Genomic DNA, 20519 nt, shown 5'->3' with positions numbered 1-20519 from the left:
TGCGAGACAAAGATGGGGTGGCGGCTGGGGTGAAGGGTAACTGGGGAGCCACCAGGGAGGAAGTATAATGGGGGTGCAGAGTTTGCGGCTCTGTGCAGGGTGTAGGGATGTGGGTCACGGAGTTGGCCCCGGGAGATAGGAGGGAGGGGGTGAGGAAGAGCGCTTGATTTACCGGCTGGGACTGTTAGCTGGATGAGCTCTGACTAGGGAATTAGGTTTACGGGCTCTGATTGAGAGACCTGGGGTCCTGACAACTCCGCAGGCAAACTGCGCTCTAGGTGAGCGTATAGTTTTTGTTTCTGTTTTTTCTTCTCATTAAGATGCAACACCGAGAGAAAATAAATGGGGGGGGGTGTTTAAATGGGCCAAGGAAGGAACTTTCCTCCACATCTAGCGCTGGCTCAAGTTTTTCTCCTCCAAAACATTGAATGGGATCCATTGCTGGTGCTGAGATAGATATGCACTGATTAAACCACAAGTTCTGGTCATAACCATTATTTTAGGAGAGATATATTGACTGAGCGGGTTAGGCAGTAGATTCTGACTTCTTCCAGAACTTCCTCCTTACACACACTGCTTTTCGTTGGGTTCTACTTTTTTTGGTAACAGAACCTGACTCCTTATTACAGAACCTGACTTTAAACTTGTTAGATGAGCTGCTTTGGTTACTTTTTTTTTTTTTTTTTTTTTTTTTAGCAAGTATGAAAAATAACCCCACTTTAAGTTTGGCATTTGAGAGAATTTTACTTCCTTATAGTTGTGTCTGTATAATGAAACATAGTAGTTAGTCCCAAGTATTTAAGAGTGTTTAAACAGTCTAACGGTTTGTTCCAGAGAATTCAATATTTCCTTGCTATTTTTCACATTTATTAATAACTTATTTTTGCAAAATTCATTCTGCAGATGAAAGGTGACTTGAAGGATCAGGCGTGTATTGTAAGAGAATGGTGTTATTTCCTCCAGAGTAAAATTTTCTTTGGTTCCTCTCTGGGCCTAGGTTCCTCTTCTGTAAAGTTCTTCATGGATTGTTTTGGACTAGAAACAGCTAATAAAAGTGACTATGAAGCACTTGGCAAATATAAATGTGCCATATAAATGCTTAATAAGTCCTGTGTATGTGTTAGCGCTCCTGTAGTGCATACCAGTGGTTTCAGAAGCTACTTTTTCACTGCTGGTTCTTCTCATGTTAAGTAATTGGTATGGTAATGAATAAACAAGTATTTGTATGTTGATTATATTGGTGTTATAATGCTAATTTCATTATTAGAAATTGTAATAAAACCATTAAAGAAAGTTAGGCATAAAGGAAATTTTAAATGCATTGACACCTTGAAAATATATATGGAATATATTCAAAATCCGAAGATTGTAGGTTTGCATTTTAGGGAGTTAGAGTTAATGACTTAAAAAGTTTCTCCTGGAATGAAAAAACATTTGCATTTCTAGTTAGTTTCTCATTGTATCAACATGCGATGTATCAAAATCGTATTGATTAGAGACCTCTCCTTAAAAATAATAAACTTTTTATCAAACTTTTGAGTCTGTGTAACGTAGTCCTTAAAATAAGATTTCCCCTTAAGTCTTTCTCATTCATCTCTTTAAAGAGTGTGTGTTAAATTATGATTTCTTTTGCAGAATGTTTAATTATTGGGGAAGTATAAAGACCTCTCAGTTTTGAGTCAATGCTTTTCAGGTTTCGGTAGTTTCAAGGAAAGTAGGCTTCTGGCTTTTCCGTTCTAGCGTTGGGAAAAGAATGTTTTATTCTTGTGTTGCTTGTTTTGGAAAATGATTTTTAGTACTTTTTGCCCCATATCACATATTACTGGTTGTGCTGAAATGAAAATAGTTCTTTCTGATGTATTAGTCCAGTAGGTTCGTACTGCTTTCCAGATTTTCTGACTAATTCTGTAGTGTTGTTAGATTGCACTGTCTATTTTACTCTTGCTGTTTAGAGCATAGATGTTCTCTTTTTTCACTTTATTTTTATTGTTGAAAGTCTTAAATGTATCACTAACCCTTCTTGACTTTATGCCATATGATATAAGTGGAGAAGAACTTAGTGTCAAATCTATAGATGTCCCACACATTTATTGAATTTAGCTCTAAGTCACCATCTCATATCTGTTTTAACCTTGTCGTTGAAGCTAGGTGAATATTATTATCCCAGCCTATTATTAATCAGTTTATTGGTTTAGCCCTGGGAACTGTCTCCTCTTCTCCAATATTGGATGTATACGGATGGAGAAGTTGGCATAAGTCATGGGTTCTGGTCAACATAGGCCCAATTTACTATTCCATTGCAGAACCTAAACTCATTCTTGGAAAAATGCTTGTGCTAGAATGCTTGTTATTAAACAGAAGACGTGGTCAGCCTCTAGGTTTTTTTTTTCCCACGCCGGTATATTGTAATTAATATTTGTGAAGATACTTGTATGTGAAGAAAGTGGCTAGTAAGTAGAGAGACAGCAGGGCAGGGGAGTGGAGAGAGCAATCATATAAATTGCCTTGAATGTAAATATAGAAGTATCAAGGTACTTAATTTAGTGAGAGACTCAAAATTCTGTTATGAAGTAGAGTGGGAGTTGGCAAACTTTCTGTCACAGGACAGATAGTAAATACTTTAGGCATTACTGGCCACATATGCAGTCCTATATTCTTTTTTTTTTTTTTTAATAAATTTATTTTATTTATTTATTTTTGGCTGTGTTGGGTTTTCGTTGCTGCACGCGGGCTTTCTCTAGTTGCGGCAAGCAGGGGCTACTCATTGTTGCAGTGCGCGGGCTTCTCATTGCGGTGGCTTCTCTCGTTGTGGAGCACGGGCTCTAGGCACGTGGGCTTCAATAGTTGCGGCACGCGGGCTCAGTAGTTGTGGCTCACGGGCTCTAGAGCACAGGCTTAGTAGTTGTGGCGCACGGGCTTAGTTGCTCCGCGGCATGTGGGATCTTCCCGGACCAGGGCTCGAACCCTTGTCCCCTGCATTGGCAGGCGGATTCTTAACCACTGCGCCACCAGGGAAGCCCACTATATTCTTCCTATTGTTGTTTTTACAACTCTTTAAAAATGTAAAAGCCATTCTTATCTTGCAGGTGTACAAAAAAGGCTGCAGGCTGTAGTTTGTTCACCTCTGAAATAGAGCATCATGCTGGCAGTATTTTAGGTCCATGCTATGTTTTTATTTTAAATTAGCTTATGTTAGTAAAACCTTAAGGTGTTCATTTATTTAATGGGCTATAGTTTATTGGAAAAATGCTTTCCTTTAAAGCATGGGTTTAAAAAAGCATTTAAAAAAGATAATCCTTCTGCTATCTACCTTCTCCTGCTTGCCCTCAAAAAAGCACCTTAAGTAACTTCCTGTATTTTGGAAGTAAGATGCACTTAATAGAATTTATGAATCAGTATATTTCATTGAACTCTTTTCTCCCTTTCTTCTTACCTTTCTTCCTATGCTTGCATGCTCACTAAATCAGGAGCACAGTAGTGCTAGGTGTAAATTCTTACATTCCAGGAGATTACATTATAGTAATAAGTGACTGTATGTTCAAAGTGATATGGGATCTCTTAAGTTTAAACATCATGTACATATTTCTTCTCTATCTTAACCTCTGAAGATTGTAAACTCCACGAGGACAGCAGCTATAATCTCTTTATCTCCTGCAGTGTCCAGTCACAAGGCCTTACACAATAGTAAGTGCGTTGTAAATATTTGTTAAATTAAACTGCTTTGTGTGCCCCAAGGGAATTCTGAAAGGAAAAGGTATGGGGGTGGGAATCATTTTTAATTACATTAAACTTACTTATTTCTTTCAGTAGTTTTTTGGCGGTATCATCCCTATTTTATGGATACTTAGCCTCAGAGAGGTTATGTAACTTAGTTAATAAGGGAGCTTGACTTGGAATCCAGGATTACGCAACTCCTAAGGCTTAGTTATTTCCTCCATACAGTAACTTCTCAGGTATACAACAAAGTCTCGATAACAAAAGTCATTTTTCGGAAAGTGACCTGTGTAGGTATACGACAGCAATTCTCACACATGCACACACACACTCTCACACCTGCCATTCACACACTCAGGCAAAGTAGATGTTCTCTTGAATGATGTTAATGTGGTGTTTAGCTAGTACTATTAAAAGAAATATCTTCTTTTAAGTTAAGGGTTTGTGTCTCTTCAAATTATGTGGACTGGTTACTTTGCATGGTTATCATGGAGGTTTGTACACATTATTCTCCCATTGCACTTAATTCATGCCATTCAGCTCTGATGGCAGCTGTCCTTGATGAAACATCTGCAGTGCGGTGGGGGGCTCTCAAAACAATAAATGTGGGCATTTCATCTTGTAGCACCCACCAGGTGGTGCTGGTTCATGTTATTTTTCTTCTAAAAATTGGAAACCCTTTCTGTTGCTATTGTATTAATAAAGTAGGTGTTTATTTTCTGGTAGTCAGCCCCTTCCCAATTTAATTTTAACTCTAGGAATTTTAGTCACCCAGGAATTTGTGATTCAAAATAAAGGTATTGGGATTCATTAAAAAAAAAAAAAGTGATAGCATTTACCACTTTTTATTTCATCTGTCTCTCCCTCCACTAGAGCTCTTTAGGATCAAGGCTTTGTCTTTTTTTAAAATTTCTTTTTGGCTGCACTGGTTCTTCGTTGCTGTGCACTGGCTTTCTCTAGTTGTGGCGAGCGGGTGCTACTCTTCGTTGTGGTGCGCGGGCTTCTCGTTGCGGTGGCTTCTCTTTGTTGCGGAGCACGGACTCTAGGCGTGCGGGCTCAGCAGTTGTGGCTCGTGGGCTGTAGAGTGCAGACTCAGTAGTTGTGGCGCACGGGCTTAGTTGCTCCATGGCATGTGGGATCTTCCTGGACCAGGGCTCAAACGCGTGTCCCCTGCATTGGCAGGCGGATTCTTAACCACTGCGCCACCAGGGAAGTCCCAAGGCTTTGTCTTACCATCAGTTCCTGTGCCTAACACATAGTACTTGCTGAATGAAGTGCAAACATTTTAACAAAGTAAAATGGGATCAAAACATGTTCCCTCATTTTCTATGTGATTAATTAGGAGGATCAGGTAGGGAATCTTTTTTTTTTTTTTGAGTGTTGAATTAAAGTAACATTTACTAAAAGTAGTTTTACCTTTTTTGGTTATAAGGGTAATATACAGTCATTGTAAACAAAAAGGTTGTGTTGTTTTCATGCCTATTAAGAATTCCCCCAAGGGATGTAAAATTCTCCCTAGTTCCGTATGAATTGTGAGCTCACTGAGCATTTCATGTGATTCATGATAGAAATTTTGAAGGGTATATGGGATAAAAGTAGGGTTAGGCCAGGGAAGAACATAATCTGCTCTGTTCATTTCGTGGCTTTGGTTGAAGTTTTTGGTGACCCTTGCTGTAGTACAACCCGTTTTTAATATGTTGTTTGTTGGCTGTATACACATGGGCAGATTGGTCCCCAGGTCTTCACTTTCAGTGGAGTTCATGTTATAGTCAAACATACGGATAATGTTTATACTATGAAAATCACCCCCCTAATGACTAACCTAGGGCATTAAAAGAAAAATGGACTAAGCATTAGTTTGAAAACTGAGCCTAAATTTCAATCACATTTTCCAATGAAGTTGTTAATTCTGATCTTAGAATTAATTCTGATCATTAGGTTTGTTGGAAGAGGGGGATTATAACAAGCAAGTCATTGTGAAATGTTTTCATGATTAGCACATTTTGTGCTGGAAGGAAATAGGTGGGAGTAGTCAACCAGGAGCACTGGAAGCCAGCCTCAGCTCTGTCCCCACAATGTTCCTTCCTGCAGCAGCTTCCAAAAGGAGGAGGGGAAAGGGGTGCAGTGATGGTATTGGTGGTACACACCCACTGGGGATTCAAGCCCTAGGAGATGGAATGTCACTGCCATAGAAACTCCTAGATCAGCAATGACCCTGGGTCTCCCCTCTGCAACTTTTGGGATGGATGGCGAGTCTTGCTTAGCAAACTCCTCTGCCTTGGGCGCCGTCTTACAGCCACCACTGACCTTCCCTCTTGCTCTGGGATCAACCACAAGAAATCTTAAAATGAGGCCAACTCACTGCTACTTCATTGAGGGGGATGGGATACTAATTCCTGCCTCCTTCTTTCTTAGAGCTACTTTGAATAGCAGTACACAGGTGTAGCACTCTTTGTGAAAAACAATTTATGAACCATAAAATATGCAGAACAAAATGTAAAGGTCTCCTTTTACTCTCATACTGCAAAATGATTACCCTCTCCAGAGGTAACCACTGTCTACTGCTAGGGGTCCATCCCTCCAGTCCCTTGTTCTAAGCAGCTCTAGAAGGCCGGGTGGATAGCACTGCCCTTGAAAGATTTATGACTTGAGCAAGTTGTTGCTTTTTTAGCATTTACTCACTAAGACTGATAACTGAGTTCTAATAATGCCTTATATTGCTGAGCAGTTTACAATTTCACATCTGCTGATACAGCAAAAATTTCAAAATAATGTGTCGTATGAGAAAGAAACAGATTCAGAGAGTTTAAGTAACCTAAGCCACCCAACTAATACTTTTGTTTTTTTATGTGGATCTTGAACTGCTGTTCAGACTCTAAGTGATTCCTTTTTCTTTTTTAAAAAATTTATTTATTTATTTATTTTGGGCTGCTTTGTGTCTTTGTTGCTGCACGCGGGCTTTCTCTAGTTGCGGTGAGCGGGGCTACTCTTCTTTGCAGTGCGCAGGCTTCTCATTGTGGTGGCTTCTCTTGTTGCGGAGCACGGGCTGTAGTCGCGCAGGCTTCAGTAGTTTTGGCACACGGGCTCAGTACTTGTGGCTTGTGGGTTCTAGAGCGCAGCCTCAGTAGTTGTGGCACACGGGCTTAGTTGCTCCGCGGCATGTGGGATCTCCCCGGACCAGGGCCCGAACCCGCGTCCCCTGCGTTGGAAGGTGGATTCTTAACCACTGTGCCACCAGGAAAGTCCCTCTAAGTGATTCTTATAAGCCAGTGCCTCTCAGACTTGAACATGAATTCAGATCATCTGGGGATCTTGTTAAAACATAGAGTCTGAGTAGATCTGGCGTAGGGCCTGAGATCCTGTGTTGCTGACAGGGATCACACTTCAAGTAGCAAGGCCCCATACCACAGTTGCTTTTATTTTATAGATAAGCGTGACAGATTTTATTTTAAAAAAAAGAAATGACAGTAGAGTATCTTATTTATGTTTAAGGTATTAATTATTATGTTCTTAAATTTGGAAAGTAATACATACTTATAAAATTACACATTTTTAAGCAAAAGTGGGATTTTTAAACAAAAATGCTTCTAGAATTAAAAAAATTTTTTGCTACATTATGGAGATTATCCATGTTAATACTACATGTAGGTCTCCCTGAATAATTATTTTTTATAGGTTTGTTTGTTTGTTTATTTATTTATTTATGGCTGCATTGGGTCTTTGTTGCTGTGCACGGGCTTTCTGTAGTTGCAGTGAGCAGGGGCTACTCTTCGTCGCGGTGCGTGGGCTTCTCTCATTGCGGTGGCTTCTCTTGTTGCAGAGCATGGGCTCTAGGCAGGCGGGCTTCAGTAGTTGTGGCACGCAGGCTCAGTAGTTGTGGCTCGCGGGCTCTAGAGCACAGGCTCAGTAGTTGTGGCGCACGGGCTCAGTTGCTCTGCGGCATGTGGGATCTTCCCAGACCAGGGCTGGAACCCATGTCCCCTGCATTGGCAGGTGGATTCTTAAGCACTGCGCCACTAGGGAAGTCCTGAATTCTTTTTTTAAGGGGTGTATAAGATTTTATAATATGGATATATATGTTTATTTAACAAATTCATATTGATAGTCTTCTAGGTTATTTCTGCTTTTTAATACTAGAAACAATGCTGCAGTGACTATCTATTATGCAGTTGCTAAACATTCTTTAGAATAAACTTCTAGAAATGAAATGTACTGGGTCAAAGCAATCATACATTAAAGTTTGAAAAGTATATATTGGCACATTGCCTTCCAAAAAGTCTGCTTTCATCCACAATCCTTGTCTAGTTTGTTGATTTTAAATATGGTAGCTGATTCCTAGTTACTTCAGGTGAAAATTACGTTGGCACCTTTTCCACCATCACATTTTCAGTGAACATGAACTTTTTGCTGGGTGCTAGGGAGTTAAGGATGACTCAGTCCTCATACTTGCAAGCTGGGGATATAACTGAAGGTGTTCAAAGGGATCAGGGAACCCCCTGTGGGAATCATTAGGCAAATCTTTACTTAATCCTTGAGACCAGAAAAAGGATTGGGACTGGGGAGGGACTAGACCAAGCAGAGAACTCCACAATATCCTAATTCACAGTTGTGCCTTAATTAGGGTCTGACATCCAAAAATGATGGTAAAATCATTTAATCTCTAGTTCATGCTAAGTATTGGTCTGAAGTTGCACTGATAAGTCTGAGAAGAGAATTATATTTTCCTTTTAAAAACAGAATCCCTGTATAAAAACTGCATGGTTAAGCTGTTAGCACATGTCGGTTATTTAATTTCCTACATTGTAGGATTTTATTTTTTATTTTTTTGCAATTAATGTGATAAATGAAAGTAATGAGATTGGTAATTAGTTGTAAGTGACATAGTGCTTTTAATAAATAGTGTTGGGAGGTATTTGAGAAGTGTTGGGTAGTAATTACAGTTCAAGTCCCTGAATGGGTTTTGATAAATCAGTAATGGAGAAGAGTAATTAGAAGTAAAAGACTTTTTTTTCTTGGGGCCATTATCTAGTGATGATATGTTTCTTTTTAAAAAAGTATGGGTTTCTGATTTCTCTTTGAAAAACAGTCATAAGTTTTCATTTAAAAGCTTCACTGTGTAGTTACACTTGGAGAACTGTTAAATCTCTTCAAGTTTCTGAGTTGATTAGCTTCTAAAACTTGAAGCTTTAAGAAAAGAAATTAATTGATCTAACTCTTAATTTATAGAGGGAGAGAGACCCAGAGAGATGAGTAACTTGCCCAGGGTCACATAGCCAGTTAATGTCAGTCACCAGACTAAGACCCAGGTCTCTGGACTCCTACCCTGGTGTCCTTTCTGCTGTACCTCCTGTTCTCTTGAGCAACTGATTCTTTTAAAACTGTAATCAAATTTTATGTGTTTTATGTATAGCTCACCATACTGAATACTTGCTTTTGAAGCTTAGTGCTTATTTTAATCATGCTTTTTAACATATGAAAAAGTTTGAAATGATAAATGCTTCTATGGATAAGTTAAGGTCTACAGAGATAAAAATACTTAGTCATTCATAATCATATATGCTTATAGTTTTCTGCCTAGTTAGAAATACAGTTCCTTAGTGTTAGGAAAGATTCTGTGTTCAGAACAGAATTAGGCATAGGCACTGTTCTCTGTAACTTTTCTGTTTTTAAAAATTTAGCAATTTCCAAACATAATTTTATTCCCCTTTATTGTAATCATAGCACTTTCCAAATTTTTTCTATTGACCATTGAGCCCTTGGCAGAAGCAAAGGGAGGAGCTAGGCCAGTGAGGAAGCTATTATGAATGGAGTATATGGCAGCTGTACAAGGATAATGTTGGTTTCCCAGAGCTAAGCATGTTTCTTTTTGACATTGTTCTGAGTGATGCTGTAAATGTACAGGCAGAAGTAAACAAAAGGAAGCCATTTTTGCTATTGTAAGACTTTGAAAGCAAAATAAAGTTGAGAACAGACTAAGCAGGAAAATATCTTTCGGAAATTTTTTGGTGAATTTTTTAAGCTCAGAATGCACATTTGTGCTTTAGAGGTTAACTAAAACTGCCAATTTAACATTCACTAATAAAGGCAGGTTCTTTTGGCTTTTGATGTTTGTTAACTATTGACTCGAATTATTCACAAAGCCTTTTGGAAACTTTTTCCCTAGAGGTTATAAATATTTAGGGAATTTTTTTTTTTTTTTCTTTACAGAAGATTTTAATGTCAAAAGAGTTGCTCTACCTATATACCTACTTTATGGTCTGTGTTAGTGTTAAGGAGTGCTGATTTCCCTGGTCATGTGATTGATTTATCTTTGAAAGATCTTGAGAAAAGCAGATATTTAATCTACAATTGATCTTTACAAGGTCACATTCTACGGAGGGACTGATAACATTTGTGGAACGTACATGATAGTAGTTTGAAAATGCGAACTAATCAAGTGTTTGGGAGACATTTAAAAACTCATGATATTTTAAATCTGTTATGAGGGGTAATATGTTTTTTCAGGTCATTGTCATTAATCAGCGTTTATTAATTGCTTACTATAGGTTGGGCAGAGCAATTTTAGTTTAGTTTTGTTGTTGTTGAAAGGAAGTATACCTTTTTTTCCAGAGGTATTAGGCAAATAATGCATTTTAACCTGAATTCTTAATGTTAATGCATTTGCCTTTAAATAGGGAGAATATATTATGGGTTGGCATGTGTAGCTCTGGATATAAATGTAAATAATTTGGGGGGAGCTCTGCTTGGTTTGGAGCTTTGAAGGAGTGGTTACTGTAGTGTTTGCAGATTGTTGGTCACCCTGTTCTTGGGTGGCCTGCTGCCTTTTCTCTATTCCTTGGTTACCAAGTAGTCAGAGACCATGCAGGTTTGGAAGGGTAGCTGTGTCATGGCCAGATGGTAGGAATAAGGGTGTCAGTTTCTGGGAGTCAACAAAGGGTGATGTGAGGTCTAACATTCTGTCTTCAATAGATAATTCCTGCCTAACCTGCAGATAAACCTGGTCGAGTTGTATGGAAATGGGGAGGGAACTAGCATTGAATGTCTACTTTATTGGAAACTGTACAGTCCTTTCATAAACATTTATTATGAGGTGGGTATTACCACTGTCTTACAGGTAAAAGAACTGAGGCTCAGAGGTTAAGAAATTTACTGAAGGTAAATGACTGAAACAGGACATTCTGATGTGGCTATTTGGTGTAATCTTGTCAAGATACTAAAACACTTTAATTTTAATTCAACACATAAAAGCTTATATTTTAGTCTTCATCATACTGTCTCCTTGTTAATTCCCTGATACTCCACATCTCTCCCTTAATGACCCTCTTCACCTTGCTCTCTACACTGTAGTCTCACTGACCTTTCTATTCCTCACATCCAAACCTATTCTCACTTTAGGGCTGTTGGATTAGTTGTTCCCTCTGTTTAGGCTACTCTTCTGCTGATTCTACATGATGGGCTCCTTCCTGTAATTTTAACTCTTAGCCTAAATTCACCTCAGAGAAGCTTTCCCTACTCACTGTGCTAAAGTAGTCATCCAGCATTTTCTTATTATTCTATTTTAATTGTCTGCATAGAACCTGATATTTTTCTTGTTGATTTCCTTTTTGTTGTTTATTGCCTGATTCCTCTCAGATTCAGGGGTATGGTATTTTTACTTCTGTATCCCAGTGCCTGACATATATTTGTTGAATGGATATGTTGAGAAAAATCAAAACCAGGTGCAATCTTCTTAAACGTACTGCCTTCATATCTCTGAATTTGTGTCTGTCTAAACCTGTCCTCATTCCCTTTCTTCCTGTTTTAAAGGAAGGAGGTGTCCCTTCTTTTAATGGTATTGGGTGTTTAGTGTTCTAGCTGTGTTGTAGATCCCGTTTTCCATTTTCTTTTAATTTATCTTTTTCTCTTCTGGTTCTTTCTCCATATAAAATATGCTCAGTATTCTCTGAAGATAAAAACCTTCGATCATATACCTCTTGTAGTCTTTGCTGAATCTTGATATCTTAGTCTCAATGTCAGTCTCCCCTAACTCCCTCCATGGACTAATTTAAGAACCTACCATTTTAATATTTTTATTATAAATATATATTCTGTAAAAATATATTCTGAATCATAAATACCTGTGTTCCAAATGAGGTTTTGGAATGTAATGCTTATAAATTGGGTACTATTTATTTTAATTAGTATGAGTTCTTAACTCTGTTGCATTTAGAATATAGCTGTCTTCTGAGGTAGAGTCTTTTTTTCTTGGCTGTGTTGTTCCCTTTTGGCTTGAAACCCTTGATAGGATGAGCAGCTTCCTAAAACACTGTTAAAATATTCATAAATCAGATATTTTTGTTGATTCAGCTTGTCTTTATTTGCCAGGCTTATATAGGGCTCTTTTTCAAGAGTATAGGAAATGATGTACAGAGGATAAAATATTTAGTTTAAAAATTTTAATATTGTCTTATATCATTTGAAGAGACATTAGTAATTAAATTGGAATTTTGCAATTGTTCCAGGTGGACCTAGTGACCCCAGTTCTGGGAGATCTATCCTAAGGAAATAATCTGATGTTTAGAAGAATAAAATGCCCAAAGATGTTCATCACAGTGATACTTGTAATAGCAAAGACTTAAAAACAGTATAAATGTTAAAGTGGAGGGGATGGTTTAAGATATGGTATGTCTATAGAGTGGAACCATTTAGACATCTTTAAAAAGTTTATAATGAGCTTTTGGTGATGCAAGAAAATAGGCATTTTAAAATATTAAATAAAGAGTAAGAAGTCAGACTTCTGCTTCTACCATTGTTAGAGTAGGTTGTTTCAAACCAAATAATACTGCTGGCAACTAGAAAAGCTAGAAGATGTTGAAGAGCTATAAAGGCAGTGAGGAATTAGAGGCCAGGTTCTGGAAGATAAGGAAAGCTCTGAGAGGTAAGCCTTATTTTTGAGGCCGCCTTTTCCATGAGGTCATTGCTGATTCTGGAAGTGATAGCTGAGAGACTGAATAGAGTTTTCAAAATGCTCATGTCAAGGAGGACAAAAAACTGGAATTAGGGCCTGCCAAGGTTGAGGGCCTTGGGAAACACTCTAGGTTTTGGGGTTGGGTCCCTGAGGGCCTGAATTGTAGGAGTAAGGGTGAAACAGAAGTAAACCAGTCTTTACAGGGCACTGAAGACTGAAGCCCAGCTTTTTAATCTTCTCAATTTTGGGTTAGATTAAGATGACCTGGAATTCCTAGTGTCCCTAGCCAAATCTGTCTGCTAGAAGCAAAAGTAAATCCTTTCTGAATAACATCATCTGTAGCCTCAGATGGTCTCTATAATTTTTTATATACAGTGTTCAGCACTCAATAAAAAATAATTAGGCTTATGAAAAAACAAACTACAACTGAAAACCAACAGGAAAGATTGATAAAAGATACATACTTACGGGGGATACAGATATTTGAGATATCAGTCATGGACTTATATCTATGATTAATGTGTTAGAAGAACTAAAGATAAAATAGATAATTTTTTTTTGAGTATATCAAAATTTATTTAAGCATTCCCTTACTGTTGGGCAATAAATAAATTTCCAATGTTTTTTGTTTGAATTAAAAAAAAAATCCCACAAGGACTCAGAGGCAAAGAATATACAAATCAATTTTCACTGCAAAGTAAAGGAGCTGTTACAGTGGAGGATTACTGGACTGAATGTCAATATTATGACATAGTATGAGTGTGTTTCATGTTTGGTAATTGCAATCATTGTTGCTTTTGTTGTGGTCATCCATGTACAATGCTTGGTGTCAGTCTATTTATCTCTTGTAAAAATAAAATACAGTGTGTGTGTGTGAAAAAAAAACAAAAACAAAAAAAAAACTGAGTTTGTCAGGAGAATGAAACAATAGACTCACTGAGCTACCCAGAGAAATTGTTGAAAATGTGTAAGAGGGCTTCCCTGGTGGCGCAGTGGTTGAGAATCTGCCTGCTAATGCAGGGGACACGGGTTCGAGCCCTGGTCTGGGAAGATCCCACATGCCACGGAGCAGCTGGGCCCGTGAGCCACAACTACTGAGCCTGCGCGTCTGGAGCCTGTGCCCCGCAACGAGAGGGGCCGCGATAGTGAAAGGCCCACGCACCGCGATGAAGAGCGGTCCCCGCACCGCGATGAAGAGTGGCCCCCACTTGCCGTAACTAGAGAAAGCCCTCGCACGAACCGAAGACCCAACACAGACAAAAATAAATAAATAAATAAATAAATAAAGTAGCTATAAAAAAAAAAATTAAAAAAAAAAAAAAAAATAGCTTGTTCCTTAAAAAAAAAAAAAAAAAAAAAAAAAGAAAATGTGTAAGAGAACTCCTTACTTTTAAGAATTTATCATACAGAAATTGTCAGCTATTTATAATTGCAAAAAAAATTGGAAAAATAGATAATTTTGTCAGAGATCTGAAGTGGTAAATAATGAAATAGTAATTCTAGAACTGAAAAACACAAGAACTGATTGTTAACTCAGTGGGTGGGTTTAATAGCATAAAGCTGAAGGAAAAATTAGTGAGGTAGAAGGTAAGTCAGAAAAAAAAAAATCCAGACTGAAGCATTGAGAGACAAAAGGATGGAGAATACAGAAAAGAGTATGAGAGGCATATGGAATATTGAGTAAAGGTCTTATGTACAAGTACTTGAAGTTCAGAAGGAGAGAGGAAAGAGAATGGGGCAAAAGCAATATTTGATGAGAAATTGGCTGAGAATTTTCCAAAACTGACAGAAATTATCAAGTTCCAAATTAAAGAAGCTCTATAAACACCAGGAAAAATCCAGAGTAAACTACACCTAGGCACATCGTAGTAAAACTGTTGAAAACCCGAGGCAAAGAGAAATCTTAAAAGCAACCACAGAATAAGACATTTTATCTTCAAAGGAGCCACAGTGAGACTAACAGCCTGACTTTTCAACAGTGACAGTGGCATCTAGAAGGCATTCCTCATTTTATTGCACTTCATTTTATTGCACTTAACAGATAATGTATTTTTTTATAAATTGAAGGTTTGTGGCAATCCTGTGTTGTCAGTTGATGATTTTTTAGTAATAAAGCATTTTTAAATTAAGATATGTACATTGTTTTTTAATAATACTATGTCTTGCACACTTGATAGACTATAGTATAGTGTAAACATAACTTTTATATGCACTGGGGAACCAAAAATTTTGTGTGAGTTGCTTTATTGCAATTCTTGCTTTATTGCCATACTCCCTTTATTGCAGTGGTTTGGTACCGAAACTGCTATATCTCCGAGGTATGCCTGTAGCTATAAAGTGATGACAGAAAATAACTGCCAATCCTTATCCAGGGAAAATAGCCTTTAAAAGTGGTTACAAAATAAAGATGTTTTCAGATAAACAAAAACTGAGGAGAATTTGTAGCCAGCAGCCCATTCCCTAAAGGAAATACTAAAGGATGTTCTTTAGGCTGAAGGAAAATGATTTCAGATGCAATGAAGAGCATTGGGAAGGGGGGTTGTGTGGGTAAATGTGAATGAATATTGGCCGTATAAAGTAATAACAGAAGTAATAGTAATAATAATGACTTGTGGACTTTATATGATATATGGAATTAAAATGTGTGATAGTAATAGCACATAACTTGAAAAGAGTAAATGGAGTTAGTGTCCCAAGTTCCTTGCGTTGTCTGGGAAGTGGTAAAAGTACTACTTTATATAAGATTTAATGAGTCAGAGATGCATTTTATAATTACTAAAGTATTCATTTAAAGAGTAGTAAAAGAATATATATTTGGCAAGCTGATGGGGGAGAAAATTGGGACAATAAAAAAATGCTTAAACCGGAAGAGGGCAAGAAAGGGGAGGTAAAGGAAGATGAAACAGGAGAGATACATAGGAAACAAATAGTAAATTATTATATTATTTATTATAGGATCAGTACTTATTAAGTGAACCATATGAAATTGCCAGTATTTGACCTACAATAATAGCAGTTTCATAGTTGAAGTGTAAACAGGTCAAATTGGTTAAAATCTAAGATTATCAGAATTAAAAGGAAACCAGCTATATTCTGCATGACAAAGTCATGCATTAAATTTAAGAATACAGAAAGTTTGAAGGTAGAAGAATGGAAAAAGATACACCATGCAAACACCAACCCAGGAAAGTTGGTTTAGCTATATTAGATACATTAAAGGGGACTTTAAGGCAAGAAGTGTTTCTAAAGAAGGATATTTCGTTGATGAAAGTGCAGTTTACCAAGAAGAAAATAAAAAGGATGTTGAAAAAAATAATACAGTATTACAATTGCATTGATTTTTTTTGAACAAATGGAAAAAAGGAAAAAGTTCAGTACTTATGATTTATCATTACTAAAATGTTAGTGTTGTCAAACTAATCAGTCTTTGCATTTATGATTAAAAAAATTTTTTTTTATTGGAGTATAGTTGATTTACAATATTGTGTTAGTTTCAGGTGTGCAGCAAAGTGAATCAGTTATACGTATACATATATCCACTCTTTTTTAGATTCTTTTCCCATATAGGTCATTATAGAGTATTGAGTAGAGTTCCCTGTGCTATAGGTCCTTGTTAGTTATCTATTTTATATATAGTAGTGTGTATATGTCAATCCCAATCTCCCAATTTATCCCTCTCTCCCCTTTCCCCCACTGGTAACCATAAGTTTGTTTTCTGCATCTGTGACTCTATTTCTGTTTTGTAAATAAGTTCATTTGCACCATTTTTTTAGATTCCACATAAAAGTGATATCATATGATATTTGTCTTTCTCTGTCTGACTTACTTCACTCAGTATGACAATCTCTAGGTTCACCCATGTTGCTGCAAATGGCATCATTTCATTCTTTTTTTATGGCTGAGTAATATTCCATTGTATATGTGTACCACATCTTCTTTATCCACTCTTCTGTCAATGGGCATTTAGGTTGCTTCCATGTCTTGGCTATTGTAAATAGTGCTGCAGTGAACATTGGGGTGCATGTATCTTTTCAAATTATGTTTTTCTCCAGATATATGCCCAGGAGTGGGATTGCTGGATCATATGGTAGTTCTGTGTTTAGTTTTTTAAGGAACCTCCATACTATTCTCCATAATGGTTGTACCAATTTACATTCCCACCAACAGTGTGGAAAGATTCCCTTTTCTCCACACCCTCTCCAGCATTGATTATTTGTAGATTTTTTGATGATGGCCATTCTGACCAGTGTGAGGTGATACCTCTTTGTAGTTTTGATTTGCATTTCTCTAATAGTGATGTTGAGCATCTTTTCATGTGCTTTTTGGCCATTTATATGTCTTTGGAGAAATGTCTATTTAGATCTTCTGCTCATTTTTTGATTGGGTCATTTGTTTTTTTGATATTGAGCTGTATGAGCTGTTTGTATATTTTGGAGATTAATCCCTTGTCGGTCGCTTTGTTTGCAAATATTTTCTCCTATTCTGTGGGTTGTCATTTTGTTTTGTTTATGGTTATGATTTGCTTTTGTGTCTTAAGAAATACTTCCTCTCTGAGATCATAAAGTTCAACAAATATTTTCCAAATTTTTTTCTAAAAGCTTTAAAGTTTTTTCTCCACACAAGATCTTTAATTCATCTGAAATTTACTTTTCATGTAACATGTAAGGGATGTAATTTTTTTTCCCATATGGATAACCAGTTTTCCAGTAGTTTTTCTCTTGAACTGATATGTGTGTGTGTGTGTGTGTGTTTTTTCTTTTCTTTTTTTGGCCACACTGAACAGCATGAGGGATCTTAGTTCCTCTACCAGGGATCGAACCCGTGCCCTCTGCAATGGAACCACCTAGTCCTAACCACTGGTCCTCCAGGGAATTCCTCTTGAACTGATTTGTAATGCCACTTCTGATGCTGAATTTCCATACATGTGTGTCTCTGTTTGGGCTCTCTTCTTTTCCATTTGGCCATTTATCTGTCTTTGGTCAACATCACACTATTTTAATTATAAGATTTTAAAAAGTCTTGATAACTCATTGGGTAAATACCACCTACTTTGTGACTTTTCAAAATAGGCTTGGCTGGTTTTGGTCTCTTTTTCTTCCATGTGGGTTTTGGGATCAACTTGTTAAGTTCCATGAAAAAGGTTTTTGGAATTTTGATAGGAATTGCACTGCATTTATATACTAATTTGGGGGAGAACTGACATCTCCTTAAACATGATAGGGTTCTTCATTAATTTCTATTTTTATGTTCTTCAGTGAAGTTTTATAGTTTTCTTCATAAGAGTCTTACACATTTTTTGTTAGATATATTCCTAGGAGCCTTAAATTTTTATTTATGCCATTCAAAATGGCAACAATTAAAATTATATTTTAAAATTATTTATAAAATTTTTATGAATGCCGTTTTGGTATATCAATTTTGAATCCAGCAACCTATTAAACTGTTTTGTTTCTAATGTTTTGTCAATTCTCTTTCATTTTATTCATGGACAGTTATATCAGCTACAAGTAAAGTAAAATTATTTTCTTTCTGTTACTTATATTTTTACCACCTATGTATGCATATTGCATCAATATAGTTTAGAGGGATATCTTTGTAATAGTAATGTAGTCATATACATGTAATTGTAATATATATATTTTGTTTCTGTTTTCTTTAGACCTACTTTGTTTGAGAGGAGCATCCATGTGGTAGTGTATTGTTGCTAGTAAATATACTACAGTTTATCCACTCTACTGTTGATGGACATCTGGGATGTTTGCAGTTGTTAATTGTTACACATTTTTGTATGTGTATCCCAGTGTACCTTTCCAGGCGGAGATCTGCAGGTTTGTAGGGCATATAAGTCTTTAGCCTGACAATACAGTGCTGAACTATCTTCCAAGGTGGTTTTATTAGCTTAGATTCCCACCAGCAGTGTTTGAAGGTCCTTGCTCCTTGCCAGTGGTTGGCATTGCCAATTTGTTGTGTGTAGTGATAGTATCTAATTGAGAGCTTACAATTGTCATTTTAATGAAATTAAAATGATTAATGAGATTAAGCACCATTTCATGTTTATTGGTTGTTTGGATATCTTCTTTTGTCAAGTTTTTATTCAAGTCTTTTGTCCATTTTTGAGAATTCCCTGGTGGTCCAGTGGTTAGGACTCCATGCTTCCACTGCAGGGGGCACGGGTTTGATCTCTGGTTGGGGAACTAAGATCCCGTGTGCTGCGTGGTGTAGCCAAAAAAAAAGATCGTCCCTATCCTACTGATTTGTAGATGTTCTTTATATATTCTGGATACGTATGTCTGGATATATACATATTGTAAATATCTTCTCTGATTTTGTACATATGTTTTTACTCTTTTGTGGTATCTTAGAAGTTCTTTCAGAGTATAGTAGAATTTAATTAATATTTTCCTTTATTAATGTTTTTTATGGTCCTGTTTAAGAATTTTTTCTCCATCATGAAGTAATGAAAGATAGTTTTCTTATCTTCTAAAGCTTTATTTGCCTTTCACATTTAGGTCTAGAGCCCATCTAGGTTTTTTGTTTTGTTTTGTTTTTTGCATAGTGTAAGGTAAGGGTTTAGTTTGATTTTCTTTTTTTCCTATATGGATTGTTCCACTACTGTTTTTGGGAAAGATCACTCCTTTGTGATGTCAAGGGTCTATATATGTGTGGGTCTATTTCTGTCCCACTAATTTATGTATCTTCCAGACACACAAAAATCCACATAAATGGAAAGTACTAAATAAGATGGTAGGAATAAATACAAATTATTAGTCATTACAACAAATATAAACTCACCAGTTTAAAAACAAAGATTGTTACATTGGATTAAAAAAGTCTAACTATATGTTCTTTAAAAGAGACCTACTTAAAACTAAGAACTGAGAAAAGTTGAAAGTAAAAGAAGGTAAAATGAATTAACCAGGCAAATTCTGAGAGTTCTGCATTTATATTGGAAGGAATGGTGTCTCAGTTCAACTCTTTGCTGGGTCCAAGGCCTCTGTGCTCCTGTCCCCTAGTGGTTGTTAAAGCTCTAGGCTCCTACGTTACCAGGTTTACCTCCCAGGGCAGCCACGTTCTTTATTTCTGCCCCTGGAAATTTTCTTTATTCTGCTGTGGCGTGAGCCATGCATTTCAGAGGAATTCGCCATGCTTCATCTAGCATTTTTTAGGCATGTATGTGGATGTCTTCCCCACCCCAATTGTTTAGTCTTCTATGTGTTGTCTGAACTGTTAGATATGGTTTTGAGAACCCACCCTCTAGGGAGACTACTAAAAATGTAAAGTGATTGCCTGTGGGTGTGTGTGTGGGTTATGGATCATTTCTTATATTCTTGTGCATTTTTCGTATTTCCGCAAAAGAGGACATATTTTATAACTTTCTAAACTTAAAAAAGGAAATTGCCCTTAAGATCCTCCAAGTAATAGCCCTTCTTTTCCATTTGTTGCAGGTGGTGCGGTTGTGTCAGAACCCAAAGCTGGCGCTAAAGAATAGCCCACCTTATATCTTAGACCTGCTGCCAGACACCTACCAGCATCTCCGCACTATCTTGTCAAGATATGAGGGGAAGATGGAGACCCTTGGAGAAAATGAGTATTTTAGGGTGTTCATGGAGAATTTGATGAAGAAAACTAAGCAGACCATAAGCCTCTTCAAGGAGGGGAAAGAAAGAATGTATGAGGAGAATTCTCAGCCTAGGTAATGGAGAATACTACACAAATATTTATTCAGGTCTGTGACTGCCCGAATAGGTAACACATAGAAATAGTTGAGTTGGTTTTAATTTTATGTCAGTAAGAATAGAATGCAAAGTTGACATTTGACTTAAAGCTGTGTTTTGTATAAAAGGTTACCTTGGAGGGT

The 20519-nt window shown here is 37.0% G+C and overlaps 1 protein-coding gene across 2 annotated transcripts in view; it reads left to right on the top strand.

Annotated features, from left to right (window-relative positions):
* CBL (Cbl proto-oncogene) overlaps positions 1-20519 on the top strand; it is an 87922-nt gene that overhangs the window by 569 nt on the left and 66834 nt on the right. For both annotated transcript variants that reach the window (XM_036860186.1, XM_036860185.1), the window contains exon 2: positions 20107-20354. In XM_036860186.1, coding sequence (XP_036716081.1) covers positions 20107-20354 — 248 coding nt within the window. The remainder of the gene's footprint in view (positions 1-20106; positions 20355-20519) is intronic.

This window comes from Balaenoptera musculus, chromosome 8 (genome assembly GCF_009873245.2).
Source record: "Balaenoptera musculus isolate JJ_BM4_2016_0621 chromosome 8, mBalMus1.pri.v3, whole genome shotgun sequence".
Classification (NCBI taxonomy): Eukaryota; Metazoa; Chordata; class Mammalia; order Artiodactyla; family Balaenopteridae; genus Balaenoptera; species Balaenoptera musculus.
Note: the sequence above shows the minus strand (reverse complement) of the source record. Positions and strands in the feature narration are given on the sequence as shown.